Source organism: Cydia fagiglandana, chromosome 23, assembly GCF_963556715.1.
Source record: "Cydia fagiglandana chromosome 23, ilCydFagi1.1, whole genome shotgun sequence".
NCBI classification, from domain to species: domain Eukaryota; kingdom Metazoa; phylum Arthropoda; class Insecta; order Lepidoptera; family Tortricidae; genus Cydia; species Cydia fagiglandana.
In genome coordinates this window covers 9,477,988-9,499,308 of record NC_085954.1, presented here as the reverse complement: position 1 = coordinate 9,499,308, position 21,321 = coordinate 9,477,988, and the positions used below count along the sequence as shown (strand labels likewise).

General features: G+C 40.5%; 1 protein-coding gene across 1 annotated transcript in view; it reads right to left on the bottom strand.

Annotated features, from left to right (window-relative positions):
- LOC134675763 (tyrosine-protein kinase-like otk) overlaps positions 1 to 21,321 on the bottom strand; it is a 107,952-nt gene that overhangs the window by 18,082 nt on the left and 68,549 nt on the right. The window contains exons 3-15 of the mRNA XM_063534072.1: positions 11,552 to 11,620; positions 10,448 to 10,560; positions 9,538 to 9,691; positions 9,390 to 9,494; positions 7,864 to 8,007; positions 4,577 to 4,622; positions 4,333 to 4,463; positions 3,212 to 3,355; positions 2,595 to 2,711; positions 1,889 to 2,011; positions 1,583 to 1,705; positions 453 to 554; positions 88 to 221 (exon numbers count right to left, since the gene is read on the bottom strand). Of these exons, the coding sequence (XP_063390142.1) occupies positions 88 to 221; positions 453 to 554; positions 1,583 to 1,705; positions 1,889 to 2,011; positions 2,595 to 2,711; positions 3,212 to 3,355; positions 4,333 to 4,463; positions 4,577 to 4,622; positions 7,864 to 8,007; positions 9,390 to 9,494; positions 9,538 to 9,691; positions 10,448 to 10,560; positions 11,552 to 11,620 (1,505 nt within the window). The remainder of the gene's footprint in view (positions 1 to 87; positions 222 to 452; positions 555 to 1,582; positions 1,706 to 1,888; positions 2,012 to 2,594; positions 2,712 to 3,211; positions 3,356 to 4,332; positions 4,464 to 4,576; positions 4,623 to 7,863; positions 8,008 to 9,389; positions 9,495 to 9,537; positions 9,692 to 10,447; positions 10,561 to 11,551; positions 11,621 to 21,321) is intronic.

The window sequence follows — 21,321 nt, the reverse complement described above, 5'->3', positions numbered from 1 at the left end:
ACAGTACAGTCAAACAGCGGGCAGGACTCTTTATACTTGAGTTTTCTAGGGGCCCAATGTACTTAGGGCCTTCTACGACATAGTTACCTCGTCCTTAGAAGTCAGAGCCTTGACTAGTACGGGGCGCAACCGCGGCGCGGAGCTGGCGGCGGCCGAGCGCGCGCGCTTCAGTGCCGACACGTCGAGGCGCGCCAGCGATACCTCGCCGAACTCGCCGCGGCCTGAGAGTGAGATGACATTGTTAGTAAAAAAAGAAACGGGCTGCACTCCGGGAGTGCCGGCAGAAGTGAAAACTCAATGACATTGTAACAGTTTTTGTGTGTGTGTGTGTGTGTGTGTGTGTGTGTGTGGGTGTGCGTGTGCGCGTGCGCGTGCGCGTGTGCGTGTGCGCGTGCGCGTGCGTGTGCGTGTGCGTGTGTGTGTGTGTGTGTTCGATACTTATTCCTATTTACCTAGAGGGATCTGCTCCGAGAGTAAGGTCCTCGGGGCCGCGAGGTGCTCAAATCCTCGGCGGGAAACTCGAGATGCCGCTGATACCTCTGACGTGTCGGCACCTGAAACAACACCCAGTTAATTATAGGGCAAAATTAGCTTGACTTGTTTTTTTATATATAATATTCTAGATATAGAAAAGATCTACTATTGTATACAACACCGGACCTCTCATGCGTCATAATTGTCGTAGGTCTAAGTAAACGGTGACAGTGACCTTAAAGCTACATATTTTATGACTTCCAGACATAAAATTGGACAACAACAAAAGCATAAAAAAGTGTTTTAGCCATATTCTTATACATACATCGGCTTATAGTTCAGGAATGATTTATAACTTTGTTTATTGTAAAATAATTACCAAACTATGACATAATAATAGGTATTAATCTCCAAATGTGCTTAGAATTGTTAAAATAGTATCGGTTTTTAAAGTTTTTATTAGCTAGGCTAGTGTAAGACATTCCCGCACCAAAAACCCAGGTATGCTTACGAGTATAAGCCAAAAAGTCAAACATTTACTCGTAACATCTACGAAAATTACGGCTCTCGCAGAGGTCTTAATTTTTCTTTTCAAAATCCTATGATATAACCATGGCTAACTAAGGGCCACTTGCACCATTCACTAACCCGGGGTTAACCGGTAAAAGGCCAGTGCACACCGGCTGCGTGTGCGTGACGTGCACGTGCGCGTGCGGCGTTGTAGTATACAGATCCTTATGAGAGACGGCACACCGCTTGCGTGACGTGTGCGTGTGCGGCTCCAACATTTTAGCGCACGCACACGCGCACGTCACGCACACGCAAGCCGGTGTGGCTCGGCCTTAAACCATGAAGTTACCATGGTTACCAGTACAATTTGACACTGGATTAACGGTTTAACCGATTAATCCCGGGTTAGTAGAATGGTGCAAGTGGGCCTAAGTAAGTAACTAACCCCCTTATTCATAAACGTATACTAAAGTTGATGACAAGCCGATAATAATCGTTTGTCCCTTTCCGACTTATTGGTATGATGGAAAGGGACAAACGATTATTATCGGCTTGTTAACTTTAGTAAACGTTTATGAATAAGGGGATAAGTAGGTACCGCTGTCTCTGTCGTGTGGCAGTTTCCCGTTGGGTGCTCCGTTGGTCTTGGGCTTGTCCTCTCCTTCCACCAACTTCTCTCGCCCTTCTGCCATTTCTAGCTCTATCTTTTCACTAACTTTTTCTATACAACACAGCGCCTCTCATGCGTCATAATTTTTGAAGGTCCGGTGACTATGACCTCATATGATGGATATATGGTTTGTTTGTCCCTTTCCGACTTATTGGTATGATGGAAAGGGACAAACGATTATTATCGGCTTGTTAACTTTAGTAAACGTTTATGAATAAGGGGATAAGTAGGTACCGCTGTCTCTGTCGTGTGGCAGTTTCCCGTTGGGTGCTCCGTTGGTCTTGGGCTTGTCCTCTCCTTCCACCAACTTCTCTCGCCCTTCTGCCATTTCTAGCTCTATCTTTTCACTAACTTTTTCTATACAACACAGCGCCTCTCATGCGTCATAATTTTTGAAGGTCCGGTGACTATGACCTCATATGATGGATATATGGTTTGTTTGTCCCTTTCCGACTTATTGGTATGATGGAAAGGGACAAACGATTATTATCGGCTTGTTAACTTTAGTAAACGTTTATGAATAAGGGGATAAGTACTAGAGATGCAACGGATAGTTGTTTGGCCGGATACTGGATACCGGATATTCAGCCTGAACATCAGCCGAATATCCGGTATCCGGCCGCCGGATATTCGGCCAGCGGAACCATACCTACATTTCGGTTTTTCATGTGAGCATTCTGCAGGTTTGACCTGTTTCCTAGTGAACGTTCGCGCGAACTCATTTGTAGGTTCGAAATGAGTGCGCGTGCAAGTCAATGGAATTATTAAACTGTTTTAAAATAATAAACAAGTACGATTATTACCGTGTCTGTTTCTTAAATCCAATTTGTTTACTCCGAAATCAAGCAAAGTGACTATCCGGTATCCGGCCGGATAGTAGGTCACTATCCGGTATCCGGCCGTATAGTAAAATAATGGTGCATCTCTAATAAGTACATACCGCTGTCTCTGTCGTGTGGCAGTTTCCCATTGGGCGCTCCGTTGGTCTTGGGCTTGTCATCTCCTTCTTCCACCAACTTTTCGCGGCCTTCAGCCATTTCTAGCTCTATCTTTTCACCTGCGAATAAATATGTAGTAAGTGTACCTATTAAGTATGCTAATAGTTTACTTAAAAGACAGGAGGATATCTAATAATACTATATTTTAGAGCGTTACGCTCTGATCTTCTATATTAATGGTTAGAAAAGTTTAATAATAAGAAAGGCAGTCAATAACTGCAAAAAAATTACCTAAGTTAGTTTTTCATGATTTTCAGGAAAAAAAGAAATTGCGTACCTATACTTAAATATTAATTACTATACATTTTTTCTTTTTTCAACATAAGGAATCTATTATGCATTTATACAATTATTACGATACGACGATAAAAAATGACAATTGGCTGGCCCAATATTACAGGGTTCTATGTTTACTTTTATCGAATTGAAATTAGAACATTGTCATAGTGACATTAAGTTGAATTTTAAAAATCATGAAAATTTTGCAGATTTCACTTTTTTGCATTTATTTAATGTTGTTTTAACGTATAATATTGCATGTTGTCAATAGTATAGTTACCACGCAGACGCCGCTCACGCCGACGCCGCCTGCAATACAGCATCAGCGCCAACACCAGCAGCATGTACCCTGCCGCCACCCCCGCGGCCACTAACACCGCTCGCCCCGCTCCAGATTCACTCCCGCCCTCAGCATAGTAGCCCTCTGCAAATTGATTTTATTTCACAATGCGAAAATCGCTAACTATATAACTTCAGTCGAAATAGGGATTGCCTGGGCTCGGCTTTTGAGAGGCCTCGACAAACATCGGCCTTTAAACTAGCTCGTCAGATACTTACTTACTTCCCGTGCCTTGACAATGATATACCTATTTTATGTGTGTTTAGAAGATTTCAAGTGCGCAGGGTCGCCATGTGAAGTGGCGAGTAGAGAAACAAGTGTTCGTATATTACGTAAATGTATCTATATCTGCACAAAAATGGTTAAATATCAGTCCGTCGAACAAAACCCGACAGTAGGCATTTAGATACCTAAATGTTATTTTGAATGTAAAGTAAGAATGACAGTACGCGTCATACCGGCGGCGGATAAATTTGACCTATGAACAAGCTTGCCAAAATGATTAAAACGCGAAAAATGGTGAAAAATTATATGATAAACATATCGCTGGCTCAATATTACACAGTTCCATGTTACATTTTCAAGATAGTCGAAATTCGACTTAATGTCACAATGACATGTTCAAATTTCAGTTCGATAATAGAGAAACATACTGCCGTATTCGAACTTCAAGATATTCACAAGAGACGACACGTACTAGATCCATTCTAGATACGTTATAGTTTAGATATCAACTACTTCTCTTTTGCAGCGCAATTCGGGCAACCAATGTCACTTTTACGTTAGATAAAGTAAGATATCTATTAGATGTGAATTGGATCTCTAAGTCATATCCTGTGGAAATCGTTCAAGAGTATCTCCAGAATCGCGCAAATGTCAAATTTGACAGGTTAGTTCTTAAACATATCGTTATCGTATCTTGGTGATGTCTAAAAGATATCTATTTCAAAATCCGAATCGGGCCCATAGAACCCTGTAATATTGGGCCAGCGATATGTGGCCGACATAGCCATTGACTACGACACTGCCAAGAATAGAATGACTGAGAATGTAATGTTTACCTGGATGTACAGTAAGGACCAGCTCCGTGCGTGCCATACCAGCGGCGCTGCCCGCCGTACAAGCGTAGCGGTCTGCGTCTTCACGCCGCGCTGAACGGATCCATAGGGAGCCATTGTTTAGTAACAACATTCTGCAAAAAAATTACATTAATTATGATATTGCTACACTTTGTTCTAAGGTAGAGTTTGATCGGACTCTGGAACTAAGTGTTTTTTACATCTTTAAATTCATTTTGTATCTAACCTGGCGTGTGTCGCATTTACACCTCCTTCGATATCCACGCCATCTTCTGTAAATAAAAAACAATTCAGGGTTATACCCAAAGAATATTAAGGTTTATAGACCGACCGCTTAACTGAGTCCTCGCCTGCGCCACAGTACAAGAACAGTAGTGAATCTTCATAGAAATGTGCCGCTGCCGGCTTGAATGTGTGCGAGCGCGCCGGACGCCGTGTACGCACGCGCTGCCACGCACACATTAGCATAAAATACGGGGGAATACGGTGGCAGCAGTGTGGGCTAAACCGCGACTTTGATCGCGTGCATTCGAGTACGCTCGCATTTGTCTGCTCTCGGTAGGCCTCAGTACAGCTCGCCGCTGTCGTATTGTATTGTAGGAACAATTGCATCAAAAGTCAGAAACGCACATGTGACACCCTTAATATAGGAACATCCATTGCCTACGAATACCGCTTAGCGTTACTTGTTAGTCTCCATAGGCTACGGTGGCTAAAATCGAGAAAAAAACTCTTTAAAAATTGAATTTAGCGCTGCACAAGTACCAGGGCCTCATGAGTTACGAGAAGGTGTCGTTGACCAACGCGCCGTGGGGCGCGGGGCGCGGCGGCCGGGTCGCGTATCAGTATGAAGGTACAATAAAAGTGACAACCCTAAGCGCCAACGCAAGAGTAGGCAAATAACTTGCCGAGCGGCCTTAGATTCACTACTGTTCTTAGTGTACTGTGCCTGCGCGGTACGGGGGTGATGGGGCGGGACGACTAAGGTAAGGTAGGTAAGAATAGAATAGAATAGAATAGGTTTTTATTCGTAAACACACAGACAATAGACATACATAGACAAAACAGTGAATAAAATAAATTAATTAAAAAATTAAAAACACGACTGCTGCATTTTGAATCGAACTGAAAAGCTAAAAATAACAATCAAAAGGTCCCCCGACTGCAATTGAAATTAAATATACACGTACCTACAGTCACGGTCATTAATGTACATAGGCCCTTTGTATTTACTGTGAATGACCGTGAGTCTACATTTACTTACATTCAAATTCAGATTCATAAAATTATGTGACTAACATATTAACATTATTTTTAGCTTTTCAGTTCGCTTCAAAATGCAGCAGTCGTGTTTTTAATTTTTTAATTAATTTATTTTATTTTAAACATTTTAGTGAAAATACTAAGTAAAACTACCATTTATAAAGATTTTCCCCGGCCATTTAGTTTGTCCACAAAGTTCATTTTATGTGGATAGGTATTAGCTCCCGGGACTGGGACCTTATAATTAAGCTCACCGTTCCGGAATACGGGCGTCTTTTCTAGGGATAATATGTGAATGTGTTCACAATTTGGGACATTTGACATTTGATATTAAATATAGCTTCTTAACTTCTTAAAAAGAAGTGGAATTTTGAATTATAATGGCCATGAGGGTTTGAAGATCCACAATAAAGACTCATCATTTTAACTGTCACTAAAAAAGATTTTGTCCCCATTATCTTCGTCGCAACGCAACTTCAGCACGACGCAAACATGGCCTTTGGCAAAATAGCACCAATTCAAACATCAATAATACGCGACAGACTGCATGTAAAAGGGTCTATTCGACGATAATGACTAAAAAGTGTTAGTATACCTACCTACATACAAGTGATGAACTTGCAAATAAAAGTAGGTAGCCCTGAGAGACTAGATGGCTGAATGCCGAGTTCTGCGTAGGGCCAAACACCCAAAGCGTCCAAGAGAAGCGAGCTTCTACGCGAGGCAGAAGGCTAAGCTGCGGGACGTTAGTGGTGAAACACAAAACCACTGTAGGTACATGTGTTAAAATACGTAAGCTGAAGACCGACCTCCGCGTAAGGCCGAAGGGCTAGGGATTCTAGCAATTCCTGTAATTTCTACAAATATCTGACCGAGTTCCGCGAGTACCTACTAACCTGCCGCAGCTCGGTCTTCGGCCTTGCGTGGAATTGCGACTTCTCAATTATGATACTAGGGGAAATTGTAGAAAGCGCATACCTGTCGGACGCTCCGGGTCTTCGGCTTTAAGCGGAGTTCGATCTACGGGCTTCGCATTTAGACACTGGCTATGCCCGATCCTTTTTGTATGAGGGCGCCGAAGGCGCCAGACTTTGGAACGCGTGCATTGCGCCACATACGTCGGGCTAAGCCCCACGCTTTAAGTATTAGGGCGCCAAAGGCGCCCGGGTATGGTAAGCGTACAGCGTGCCAAATACCTCGGGCTACGCCCAACTCTCTTAGTATGAGGGCGCCGAAGGCGCCCGGCTTTGGTAAACGTACAGCGTGTGACGTAACATCAAGCTACGCCCGACTCTTTCAGTATGAGGGCGCCGAAGGCGCCCGGTTTTGGAACGCATACAGCGCGCCGCGTACGTCGGGCTGCTTTGAGTATGAGGACGCCGACGGCGCCCGAGTTTGGTAAGCGTACAGCGCGCCAAGTACGTCGGGCTACGCCCGACGCTTTGAGTATGAGGGCGCCGAAAGCGCCCGGCTTTGGTAAGCGTACAACGTGTCACGTACGTCGGGCTACGCCCGGCTCTTTTAGTATGGGACAATCGAAGGCGGTTGGTTTTGGACCACGTGCAGCGCGCCACGTATGTCGTGCTATGCCCGACTCTTTTAGTATTATTCAAACCCTATCGCTTAAATCGAAGTTCACACGTTTAGATTTCTATAGGGCGCTTTAGTTCCTAAATTTACTTTATAAAAATATACCTATACAAGTCATATGGATGATTTGTATATATTTTTATGATCAGCGGTAAATACCCTTTTATTTGATAGCTCACTAAATAAGATAGATAGATTTATTTTTCTTAGCACATTTTGTACATCCTTATTTAACCAAAATAAGATTTAAGCGCCTATTTTGCATATATATTTTAAATCACCTTTCAAAGCTCTTCATTTTGAGACCCCACTCGATAGGTTTGCAAGATTTTTTTTTCTAAACGTCACGCAATATTGCGTATTGCGTCCGCCATATTGGTTTTATAATGACGTCACATAGCCTATGTCACCCGGGACGACGTAAGGATTCTAATGATATATCATACATCTAAATCGGTTAAGGCATTCAGAAGTTATGGTGGAATAAAGAAACTCACATAAATAAATATATACATACAAACATGAACGCTGAACACAATACACTCTTTTTGTTTGGGCAGTCGTGTAAAAATAGATTACACACAGTAAGGTAAGGTAAGGGTAAGGTAGGTAGTGGTGGTCTATAGAAGTCTAGAATCATGATGTTATATTAAAACTTACGCGATTGGTTGATAATGGTGAGATTTCGGACCCAGTGCGTCGTCGGCAGCGGGTCACCAATAGCTCGGCAGTTCAAAAGCGCTGATTGTCGCTCTCCGATGTGTATCTCCGTGTCTGGGAGAGGCTCAATTACTTTTGGTGATACTGAAAATAAATTAAAGCAAAGAATTTTGTATTTATTTATTTATTTATTTATTTAATCTTTATTGCACAAAAGAAAAATCTTATAGTACAAAAGGCGGACTTAATGCCAATAATAATAATGCTTAATGTAGGTGAGATCCAAGACATATAACACTTTAAACTCTCGCGTTTTGTACGCACTTTTAATTACACAAACGGGTCTACCGCGATATAATTTTGTTTTATCTTAAATTCCGACGTTTGCATCAGCTTTGCGTCTGTGGTCACGGAAAGACTCCGAAGAAGAGGAAGAGGTTCTTTCCGTGACCGCAGCTGGTGCAACTCAGCTGAAACGTCAGAATTTAAGGTAAAAACATTGAAATTATATCGCGGCAGCCCCTTTTGTGTAATTAAATAGATCCAAGACAGTTTGAACAATACGAGTACAACCCCGAAACGGAAGGATGCCTAATGGCCTGTGCACACCGGCTGCGTGTGCGTGACGTGCACGTGCGCGTGCGGCGTTGTAGTATACAGATCCTTATGAGAGATGGCACACCGCTTGCGTGACGTGTGCGTGTGCGGCTCCAACGTCACGCACAGGCAAGCCGGTGTGATTCGGCCTTAACTGTGGCGCACGGTTCAAAAGGTTTGGCGGCCCTTAGATTGACAGGTGCAATAGACGGTAAGTACTTTATTGCGCCTTCTCCGCTCATGGTGCAAAGGTGGTTACGGCATTTCTACGCTGAATTACTATGGACAGTATTTGAAGCAAAAATGTCCCAGGGAATGGGCCCTTATGTCTGAATCAACGGCCTAAGAAATGTACAAAGCGCTTAGTGTCAGCCTTCAGAAATCTACGATATTTACTGGGAAGAAGAAAAGTTCATATGTGTACCCCTGTATATACCGGTACCCTTTTCTGATGGAAAGGTCCTTATGCACAAGAAGCATAAGGACCATTGTCTGACGGAAAACCACATATCTTACCCACGTCATCGAGGTGTATTTCCGCAGTGATGGTGTTGTTGCCATCAGTGGCTCGGCAATAGTAGTTGCCGACGTGGCGTTTTTTAATTAAGGCCTTCTGGCAACGCGTTTGTCTTGAACAATAACACCTTACCAACGACATCGAGGTGTATCTCCGCATTGATGGTATGTTGCCATCAGTGGCTCGGCAAGTATAGTTGCCAACGTGGCGTTTCTTAGGCCTTCTGGCAACGCGTCTGACTTCTTGAAGTATAATATCTTACCAACAACATCGAGGTGTATCTCCGCAGTGATGGTATAGTTGCCATCAGTGGCTCGGCAACTGTAATTGCCGATGTGGCGTTTCTCAGCCGACGCCGTTGGCCGAGCTCAGACCTAAGACAACGCGGCTGCCTAATTTGTATAGTTCTTACCAACAACATCGAGGTGTATCTCCGCAGTGATGGTGTGGTTGCCATCAGTGGCTCGGCAAGTGTAGTTGCCGACGTGGCGTTTCTCAGCCGACGCCGTTGGCCGAGCTCAGACCTTCTGACAACGCGTCTGCCTAATTTGTATAGTTCTTACCAACAACATCGAGGTGTATCTCCGCAGTGATGGTATGGTTGCCATCAGTGGCTCGGCAAGTGTAGTTGCCGACGTGGCGTTTCTCAGCCGACGCCACGTGCAGTGTACCGTTCGCCGAGCTTACGCCTTCTGGCAAAGCGTCTTCTGAATTCTGTAATGTTAAGATATATTAACAGAGTTCCAAGCGTCTTCTTTGTCAATGAAATGTGTATTTTCGGGTAATGGCAATGGCTTGTCACATGCCTATACTATAGTCTGTATCTTTAGGTATTTAAATAAAAGTAAACAAACAATTTTTACATTTTCGAGTAGTTACGAGTATAAGATTTATTGGTTAACCAACCAAATACAAAACCACCTGGATATGTCACTGAACCTGAGTTTAAACCTACATTATTTGATCACGTAATGTTTTTATTTAACCTCAACTGGCTTAAGGAGCCATTTGAGGGTAGAGTTTGTTTACTTTTATTTAAATACCTAACGATATAGAGTACAGGGTACCTAATAAGTATGTGTTATCAATTTTAATTTTCTTCTTATTAGTTTTAAGTTAGTGATAAGTTAGGTCCCCACCGAAAATCAGCGCTGCGGCTTACCGTCGCATTACGCTGAGTGGGGGTCCTATTTAACGTCTATGTCTCGATATAAAATTTGTAATTTAACTGGTTGGTTGACGTAAATCAATGTATTTTCTTTCTTTCTTTCTTTATTTCTTAATATATTTGCAGAGAATCATATAATGAATTAAACGATCTCGTCATAGTCTGTTCGGAAAGAGAAGAGTCGTGTATGGGGCCCAATACATTCCACGACTCTTCTCTTTCCGAACAGACTCTATCTAATACTTTTCGTTATCGTATCTTATCTGTAAGGATTGTTTGAAAAAAAAAAACGTAATACACACCAAAAACCATTGTACGGTCGGAGAGAGTCCACCAGCCACTTTACAATGGATCTTCCCGGGTGTATTCAGTTCGATCTTCTTACTGAATGGCTTTGGATCGAAGTGGAGCTCTTCTGTGAAAACAAGTAACAACACATAATTTTTGACAAAAGCTTAGTCGAAGATCGTTGAAAAATCAGCAAATTTCAAGCAATTATTAAAATTATCAATTTCGAGCCAAATTGCAAATCTACTTAAGTTTAAAAAAATAGTGACTGAATTATTTAACTTATTTTTTTAAATTCCCTATTGAACACATTCAATTGCAATAATACGACTATTGAATCATAGATGGCGTTCGTGTTCGATTGGCGCAATCCAACATATCGCCACTTGCTGCTGATTTATCAATAAATTGTTGACGAGCCTAACATAACCCTCTCTGCGGCAATAAGTGTATCTCGTAGTTATAAGAGCCAACAGGAGTGGTCATTTCTCCATACAAACGTACTCGACTGCTTCCTCCGTGGGTTTTGATGCTAGAGCAATGATTTTTTCAACACAGATTAATATTGTCAATATCTGTGACGGACCGTTTCGCTTTTTTTGATATATTTGTTTTTAAAGGCGCTAGAGCCCTTCAAAAATGGCCAAAATGGCCTCATTGACTATGCCGCAATGAGAGGCGTAGTATTCAAAACAGATATCAATTAGCCAAAAAAGCAAAACGGTCCGACACATATAATTTTATAATCATTTAGATTTCCAAATTTGGTTACGATCCATCTTTGAAACTTAACCAAGTTTTGGAGGAGGAAACAGTCAAGTACGAAACCTCGATTTTTGAGATTTTTACGCAGGATTTTTCGCCTTGTCCTTATCGCACTAATTTTAGGAGCCGCTTATTTACCTAAAATATTTAAAATTCAGCTCCTGTTTCGTCTTAAGCATCTAGTCTTTTGCTCCAGTGCCGAAGCGAGCGTGTTAAACACAATAATAAAGATTGCTAACCCACCACGTCGAAGTTCAGTTACATTTGGTTGCGCTACTCGCCACGAGATGTCGCTAGCCGTCAACAGACCTGCAAGCCGTATAGTATCAGTTTACTATTTTGCACCAACATACCATTAGTAGCCCGGTGTTTTCTGTTGGTCTTGTGCTTGTGTAGTCTATGCCCTGAATGGTGGTCGATACCTGTAAACAAAACACAAATATGTTAGAAAAATATAAAGCGCCGGCGACGCGATAAGTATTATAAATAACAATCAAAGTTCAATTATAAATTTAATAAATCTAGGTATTTTTTGGGTGGAAAATATAAACCCCTATGACATGGGTTAGTAATGTTAGAAATGTGGTTTTCACGGTTTATGTACTTTTGTAGCAAACTAGTTTTCATCAGACAAAAAAAAATATTCAAACTAATAACCTATTATTTCTAGGGAACTAACTTATTAATATTAATATCTGTAAGTATTATTGTACCGTTTGTGCCCAAATGAACATTAAAACATTACCAGACCAAACACTTATTACATATTAAGATTATTGTGGAACTTGGCGGATATGTCTAAGATTATCCCTATATAAGTAAAAAAAACATATAAGTAGTTGACTATTCTTAGAACACATTTCGTTATTTTGCAAGCAATTAAAGATTTTTGTATACAGTTACAATTTTTAGGGTTCCGTACCCAAAGGGTAAAATGGGACCCTATTACTAAGACTTCGCTGTCCGTCCGTCCGTCCGTCCGTCTGTCACCAGGCTGTATCTCACGAACCGTGATAGCTAGACAGTTGAAATTTTCACAGATGATGTATTTCTGTTGCCGCTATAACAACAAATACTAAAAACAGAATAAAATAAAGATTTAAATGGGGCTCCCATACAACAAACGTGATTTTTGACCAAAGTTAAGCAACGTCGGGAGTGGTCAGTACTTGGATGGGTGACCGTTTTTTTTGCTTTTTTTTTTGCATTATGGTACGGAACCCTTCGTGCGCGAGTCCGACTCGCACTTGCCCGGTTTTTTACTATTAATAAGTATTTGTATCATACAAAGTACGTGCCTTAATATAACATAAGCATTCCTAGTATGTAGGTACGCGTTAATTATCGAAGACAACGGCTACTAAGAACAGCATTTGCAATCATTGCATATTTCACATGAAAGGTACGAGAAAACATTCGCCATATTGGAACTGGCGTTTTTTATAAATACCTAAAGCACAGAATAAATATGAGTACTACCGTACAGAAAGGAAACTTCCTACAAAACCGAAGTTTGACCGCGGTTCAGGGTCGAATCATGCTGTCCCTTTCGTATATATGGCACTATCCCTTTCGGCTAATTAGGGTTGCCAAAATTCAAGCCCTTATCTTAAATCGATGCTGCCAAAAATACGGAGGTGTTTGGGGGACGAGGTGAGCGAGGTCCCGTGCCGAGATTGGTCCGTTCAAAGACTCGGACGTCACACAAAGACACTTTCGACTCGAACATGGAGTATTTAAATCTACCGTACTTGTGGCAGAGGGGGCAGAGCTACTATGCTCAGTCTGGAGCAGTGTTGCCAACTTGGCATAATTGATGCCAGATCTGGCATATTATCACTCGCTTTGGCACCAAAATTTTCCAGTTAGCATCTGGCATATTTTTTAGCATAATTTAGTCTAAGCCAAGTTTGCACCAACTTGGCAGCAACAATATGCGCCATCGCCTTATGTGGTTCATATTTTCATATGAATTTTGACTTTTGTGGACGGATGGACGTCGACGGACTATATAAAGTTGGTCAAGCAGATCTTGTCAGTAGAAAAAGGCGGCAAAATTGAAAAATGTATGTGTTTTAAGTGTCTAATTTCAAGTGATATGTTAGCATTTTTTTAGCATAGGTATTTCAAAAAACTTTGGCATAATTTTGGCATAATCTAGACATTAGTCTAGCATTTTTTCAAAATCCGAGTTGGCAACACTGGTCTGGAGGACGTCTTGTCTGTGCAATGGTCCTATATGCGTTCAAAATGTCTTGAACTCATTCAACACTTCATCGCGGCACTATGAACTCGAGGCTATATTTACCCGACTCCGAAAATAAGTAGTTCCAGTGGGCGTTAACATAAACATGAGCGTAAACGCGGCAACATCAAAGGGTAAACAGAACGTGGCAATAAACAAGTTCCTAGCCTAACACAGAGATTTCAACTGTAAGAATTAGTTAGAGCCTATGTATAGGCTACATTCCTACTAGTCAAATCAGCTTCTTTTTTAGAACTGTCAAAACGATTTGCTAATATGGAATTTGTATGAAAACGAATGTGGTGACGTCACAGTCAACTCACCTACTTTTTATATTTCAATCCGATATATTAAATAGAAATAGTGCTTAAAAATAACTTCTGTCTATGTTTTTATAATTATTATCTGGTGCTTTATTCCGTGTAAGGTGTGAAATAATTTATTTTAAGTAGAGGAAACATCCCTATTATAAGTTGACCTGTAAAACGTACTGTTTGGTCAAAGATGAATATGGTCTACTATGATATAATGTGCATAGAGTTAAACCAAGAAAAGTCTGCAGAGATTTTGACAGCACCAGGCGTGGCTCACTCCGCGATTTCGTCGCTTTGCTACAGGTAGCTAAACGTACATCCGTTCGACCCCAATCTTGGGGTTTGCCATAAGCCGCGCGTGGCGCTGTCGCCACCTAGCGGCCATATCTGTGCTGATCGTGACAGACGCGTTTTGTTAGAGTCTTGTGTACCTAGTACTATTATTTATTCTGTGACACCACACGCAGTGCAGGTGTTATTTTAAACGTCAAACTTCTATGAAATTATGACGTATAAATAAAGTATATTTTAATTGACGTATATTTAACTAATCGGCACTGCGTTTGCTGTCAAAATCTGTGCAGACTTTCTTGGTCTAACTCTAAATGTATTTTAAATGAAAAAGTTGACGTAACTACAAGTGAAGTGACCATAAATTTGGCGTTCCCGTCCCCAGCAAAAATCGGCACTGTTTTGTACAGAAAATGACAGAATATGGCGTCTCCAGTTACTAAAATGCTCTAAGCTTCCATCCGCTAAGCGGTAACGAGTGTACTAAGAACATGTTGAGTGAAGCTACACGTGACGTCACTGTACACGGCCCGTCAACAAGACGGACGTTACGTTCACGTAGTGATGTGACGTTGTGTTGATGGATGTTACGCATCACCCGTCGTTGAGAAGCTGTCGACAATATGGCGGTTTATACAATATACTTTTGATGTTTAATATAATCCATTAATGAGGCTTAGTCCTTCCTTTAGGCATATGTTAACTGTAAGAAATCGCTCTAGGTTCAGTAGAAGAGGGATAAGTTCGCCTTTGTACATTTATGTTTTATGTGGTATAACGAATATTCCTTTCTTTTCGTACAATAGTGTTTACTTACTGTGTGTAGCGTGTGTTAATCTATACTCAGTGTTGAATATCGCACCGATGCGCATGCCATAGATTAGATTACTGCATACAAACAGACATACAGTCTTATTTGTAGAGGCTCGGACTTTATCAGCCACAAGCGAAGACATTATTGAGAGTAAATATGCTTTAGGAAGTTTATCACAAAATAATTTAATGCCGCTTGGCCTACAGGGTGCAGTGGAGATGGCAAAAATAAATTAATAGGGAATATTAGGCAAAGCTCTGCGTAGGTGGCACTACTAGCACATACAGTAAACAAACCTCATTGACATCATCAACGTCACTAGGTCAATCACATGGCCTACCGTGAAACACTAGAATCAAAAGTTCGGTTGGACGAAAATAATTGGGGCAATATCAGTTGCATGAACTAAACCAAATTTAAAAAGTATACAACAACTTCCTCTGTAGGTACCTTTTCTTTTAATCCTTCAGTATTTATTGAATACTTAAGTAAAACAATCATTATATTACAGTATCATAATAATAGGTAGTAGCCACGATAACCTTATAATTATTGGTTGAACGACCCATAAACCGTCTGCCTGTCTGAGATTACGGTGCACACCATAAATTAACTAACTCAACCAAACTTATTGTTTATGTGTCTCGACGATATTGGATGGTTACGTTGGCAACAGCATTTGTAAAGTCAACATTATAGCACAGAATAAATAATAGTACTACCGTACAGAAAGGAAACTCCCTACAAAAACGAAGTTTGACAGCGGTTCAGGGTTGAATCATGCTGTCCCTTTCTAATATATGGCACTATCCCTTTCGGATATTTAGGGTTGTCAAAAATCAAGTGATTATCTGTGGTCGTGCACGCAAAAGGAAGTCAACTGGTGCCAACCCTAATAATTGCACGGAGCAATGCTAAGCCGAGCGGAGCCGAGTTTGCCCGAAGAGAGGAGTTTCGCACCCCTGATTATTGTGGGTATTAAGGTACCGTTCAGATTCGGACTATAACTGACAGACTATAACAGTGGTGGGCAAAGAACGGCCCGCGGGCCATCTGCGGCCCGCGAATGGATTTCCTATGAAATAAGTAGTATGTGGCATTGGCCCACGATTATCAATTGATCACAAATCAAAATAAATTTTGGCTACAATTCTGGCCCTCCACTTAAATTTTCTTAACTTTCTGGCCCCCATGAAGAAAGTTTGCCCACCACTGGACTATAATGTCAAACATGCCTTACATCAATTTGGAAAAAGCTGATACTCTTCAAACTGGTTCGTTTTTTATCGAACATAGCTAAGAATCACCGGACTCCCTTTAAACAATCACATCGAAATCGGTCCATCCCTTTGAGAGCTACTATGCCACAGACTTTTTGCGTCGGGGGTTAGAAAGTCAATTATATTGTGTGCAAAATAACTGGTTTCAAAATTGACTTGTAAACGGCAAGCTTAAAATATACAATATTCCAACGTCTAGTAACCAACTAAGTACTAAACTAAGTAGCAAGTCAAGCAGCATAATGTCGGAACATAGCATTATCTCTTTCTTATACATAGTACGAACACAAATTGATAGGTCTCGATCTCTCACTCGGTGAGATGTGTAGACTGATGCTTTTCAGTTTCAAAGTTAAATACCCTTTAGCACTTCAGCGCCCCTAGCGCCGCCGCGGCGAACTAGTGCCATAATGGCGCCGGTAACCATGGCAACGCTCGTAAAATTTTACGAGCAGCGCCCCCATGCGCACAAAATGGTACGCTGCAGCGCTATGTATTAGATTAGGGGTGCTATTCTGATCCCTAGCCTAACCATTCAATACCCACTTGCAACATCCCACTAACCCGGGGTTAAGCGGTTAAACCGTTAAGTCAGTGTCAGATTGTACTAGTAACCATGGTAATTCCTGGTTTAACCGGTTAACCCCGGGTTAGTGGGATGGTGCAAGTGACCCTAAACGAACTAGTACCTATTGTGTAAGAGCTTCGACTTTCGACTGATACCTAGTTTTATGGTCCTCATATTTTTTATTATTTTTTTTTTAGGTAAAGCCTTGACAATACAGTATTGTTCAAATATTTGCGAGCACCTAGTTTGGCGATGGTACTTTTAAACAATTTAAACAAGCATTTAAGTATTAAGTACATTCAGAGAGACAATTTCACCGAAAACACTCACCGACTTAACTAAACCATCAGCGAATCTTAAACGAATATAATTGAATACCTATACATGTTTATTTGCCAGAATACAACAGAAGAACAATTAGGAGAACAATTAGGACTTAAAACATAATACACGTCTACAACAGTCCAAGAACACAGAAAAGTCCAAGTTACGTCGGTTCTCGCGAAGGGAATAAGTCTATGTGGCTCAATTTCATTTCAAAACTATTCGATTACGTGAAGTGTTGACTCTAGGGCTGTATATTATAGCGGCGGCATTTTATTCCTTCGCTACGGATTTAGTGGCACTTCATTTTTGTTGCGGTTTCAGCCAAGGGCTGGAGTAGTTTATAGACTTTTTATAGGTTTGTGAAAGAGCAAGATCTTATGATATAAGGAAGGTATGGATTTATACTCGTAAGTCCCCGCGTACAAGTACAAATTGATTTCGAATTTTAAACTCAAAACTCAACATCGAAATAAACGCTAATTAATTTTCAATGAAACAACAGCCACGGTAGTCCAATATTTTGTTTATTATTTCTCAGAAACCAGTAGGCCTACTGCGACCCACGTTCGACGTGTTACCTCCCTGTCACACTTTCGTACGTATTTACAAGTGCGGCAGAGTGGCAACACGTGGAACGTGGTTCACGGTAGGCCCTCAGTTGCGTAATTCAAACCCAAAAGTACAAAAGAGGCGTAAATTGGACGTCCAACTACTTCACACACTCCCGCAAACTGACAAACACTGCCTTTTACTTTACGAACCGCAACTTAAAAACGCTCTAATAGCCCAATAAAGTCGAGAACTTAATTAGACAGTGGCATTTCAGGCCATAATTAAGGCTCCCCATGTCGTAAAGTACGTCGAAAGGCGTAAAATGTCGCTTTGTGACGGAATCGGGCCCTTAGGGGCGAATTCATATCCCTCACCATTTCTTCAAAACCCAGGATAACTGTAACCCGCCTACGCGTCGTTTTTAACGGTCTTATGGTGGCACTTATTTTGGTTTGAGCGCTTGGGAATATCATTCAGGATTTTTATTATAAGGTCGTAAATACCGTTGGTTTTGATATAAAGTCAGCCATTTTATATTATTCAGTTTATGCGTGGCAACTTTCATTAAATGGAATCGTTAAAAAGTTATGGCGAACAGGAGCGTTTTTTGTTTACAATTACTATGTAGATCGGAATTATTGTCCCGGGGGAAGAGATAAGGAACTGTCAAGTGTGGAGTCACGCCAAATGGTAGTAAATGATATAATTTATAGACAAATAAAATATTAATTGCACTAATTTTTTTAGGCATTATTATATAAATGCTGGGGTTATACGAATGCTAGGATTAATTTTGACGGCATATACTTTTTTGTAGCAAGTAGTTTTATAGTAGTTTAGTAGTGAAATAAATGGTCAATCTAACAACAAACACATGGCAACGACTGCTTTGCACTTCTACTACGCGTCTTAGGACCTATATTAGACTAAGTTAAACTCAATGCTTAGAAATAAATTAATATGTTAAACACAACGATTTTGTGCTATGGAAATGCTATACTCCAATCCTCGCTTGAATGAAACTGAACACAACGTATATTATTTCAAAAGTGCAAGTGCTAACGCCCTCGCTTCGCTCGCACTTCATTTGACACACGTTTCCTTTCATGAGCGGGGTGCTTGGTTGAGTGTATCTTTAATACTGTTGTGCTAAAGTCGTAAACTGGCACGCTTACCCTAACGTTAATAAAGGCACTTGTCAATAAACGGTGTAATATTTTACGACGCAAAGTAAAAACGGCTAGCCTAGTCGGTAGTGACCCTGCCTACGAAACAGGAGGTCCTTGGTTCGAATCATGGTAAGGGCATTTATATGTATGTTTATCATCACAAATACTTGCTCCTGAGTTATGGATCTTTATGTAAATATGTATGTATACGTCCACATAGCGTATTTGCGTACATCCCGCTATACATTGTCAGATTTGTCTGCCAGTTCTTATGGATACATCTGTATTCATCTTAGATCATTTAATAACTGGAGTCGCCTTTAAGAGCTTACCCCTCTGCCGAAAAACTTGCACAATTGTGCACATTTTTGTATGGCCTGACATGGCTATTTATACGTTACGTACAAATCATGTAGAAATAGCAATACATTTGACGTCCCCTGCAAAAATTCGCAGACTGTTTCGTAAAGAAAATGTCAGCGATGACATCTCCAGTTACTATACGCTATAAGGTATTTATTTTCCTAGCTAATATTGTGGCGGAGTCGTAAACTGGGACGCTTACCCTAACGCTCAATGTCATAAAATGGCACTTTGGCGTAAGTAACAAAATATTTTATGACGTAACGTAAATACAGCAGTGAAAGATATTACTTAGAATAACGGGGAGTGCTCCGAGGAATTGTTCTGATTAAGAGCCCATCAACATGCACACTAGCGCCACTGTTAAATAATCGTGACTTAAATAATCAAATAATTTAACGAATTATATTTAAAAAAAAGCGGCCACTACGTACTGTATTTTGTATTTAAGTACCTTTTGAATACATCAAACTAGTTTTTATGTCGCTGGATTCGTCGATTTATGAACAAAACAAAAACGGCCATTTTAACTTGGACGCATAGATTGACGAATCCAGCAATTCCAGCAACATAAAAACTAGTTTGATGTATTCATAAGGTACTTAAATACAAAATACAGTACGTAGTGGCCCCCTTTTTGAAATATCTTTTTTAAATACCTATCTATGGTTAAATTTAAATAATCACGATTATTTAGCAGTGGCGCTAGTGTGCACGTTGATGGGCTCTTAATTAATCAAATCATTTATTTTCGGGCAACTAAGGCCCATAGATAAATAGGTACCTTACAAACTAACATATATATACAATAATATTTTTCTTCCTCGCGTTATCCCAGCTTCTTGCCACGACTCATGGGAGCCTGGGGTCCGCTTGGCAGCTAATCCCTAGAATTGGAGTAGGCACTAGTTCTTACGAAAGCGACTGCCAACTGACCTGCCAAGGCAGAGGGTAGACTTTATTAGGATTAGTCCGGTTTCTAAAAGCGACTGGCAAATCAAATGAAATTTCGTACGTAAGTTCCGAAAAACTCATTGGTACGAGCTGGGGTTTGAACCCGCGACCTCGGGATTAAAAGCTCATGATATTCTAAAAAGACGCATCAAGCTTTTTATGTAATATATTTATTTGACACAAACAAGTTTTGACTTCTCACATCAACACGTATTTATACCGCCATAACTTGTCCCTAAAAATGTGTCCCATTGTATGTTAATAACCATACATACATTATTTTAAGTCATTTTAGGGTTAAAAGTTACTCTAAAAACCATGTTCTTAAAATATCATGAAAAATCAAACTTAAACTTTGAACTAACTAATAACTAACGGGCAGCATATACATATAATACCTAAATATATCGAGTGCGCCGACTTCTTATTGTTATTTAGAGCGTGTTCATATGTCAGATCCTATATCGGATGTCGGAAGGAAGTAAAATGTAAGATATATGTGTTTCTCTGTATTTATTTATGCATTTAGTAAATCATTACTACTAAAAAACGATGCCTAGGATAGGTTTCGAATCGTTAAAAGTTGAACAAAGCGAGTTATTGATCCGTTAGTCTACTCGTACAGACAAAAATAGCTCCTTTCATCTCGGGAACAAAATAAACAACGTCAAACAAAAATACTTGCACTAATACCGTGTTTCCGCACGAAATTAATTAGCCACGACTCGCGGCTAGTGATGTACTCTGGGAACATTCCAAACTGGGAATATTCGACAAACATGGTTTTGAAGCGGTGCCTGTCGAGAGGGCCTACCGCGAACATTGAAGTTCGCAAAATGCAAAACTACAATTAGAGCATAATTAAAGTGACAGAAAAAGGGGTCGAACATGTCTTATTTTCATAGTTCTTACGTAAGATCACAAAGATACGAAAATTTAAAAATTCTATGAAATTATGACGGTTAAAATAAAACTTTCATACAGGGTGCTTCCTGTAACAGGAGCAATAAATTAAACTAAAAGCTGTACTCCTCAAACTGACCAACATTTGTTCAGCAACTTTTAAAAATTATGAATCCTTTAGACTTCCTCTTTTTCATACAAAATAAATATTGCCTTCAATGTACGCTGACATCAGTGTGTTTGAAAACATATTGTATACTAAGTATGCTATCAAACACGGTGCAGAGTTAGCTTAGACTCCAGTACCTTTTTAAGAAGAAACAAAACGTTCTAAAAATGATTT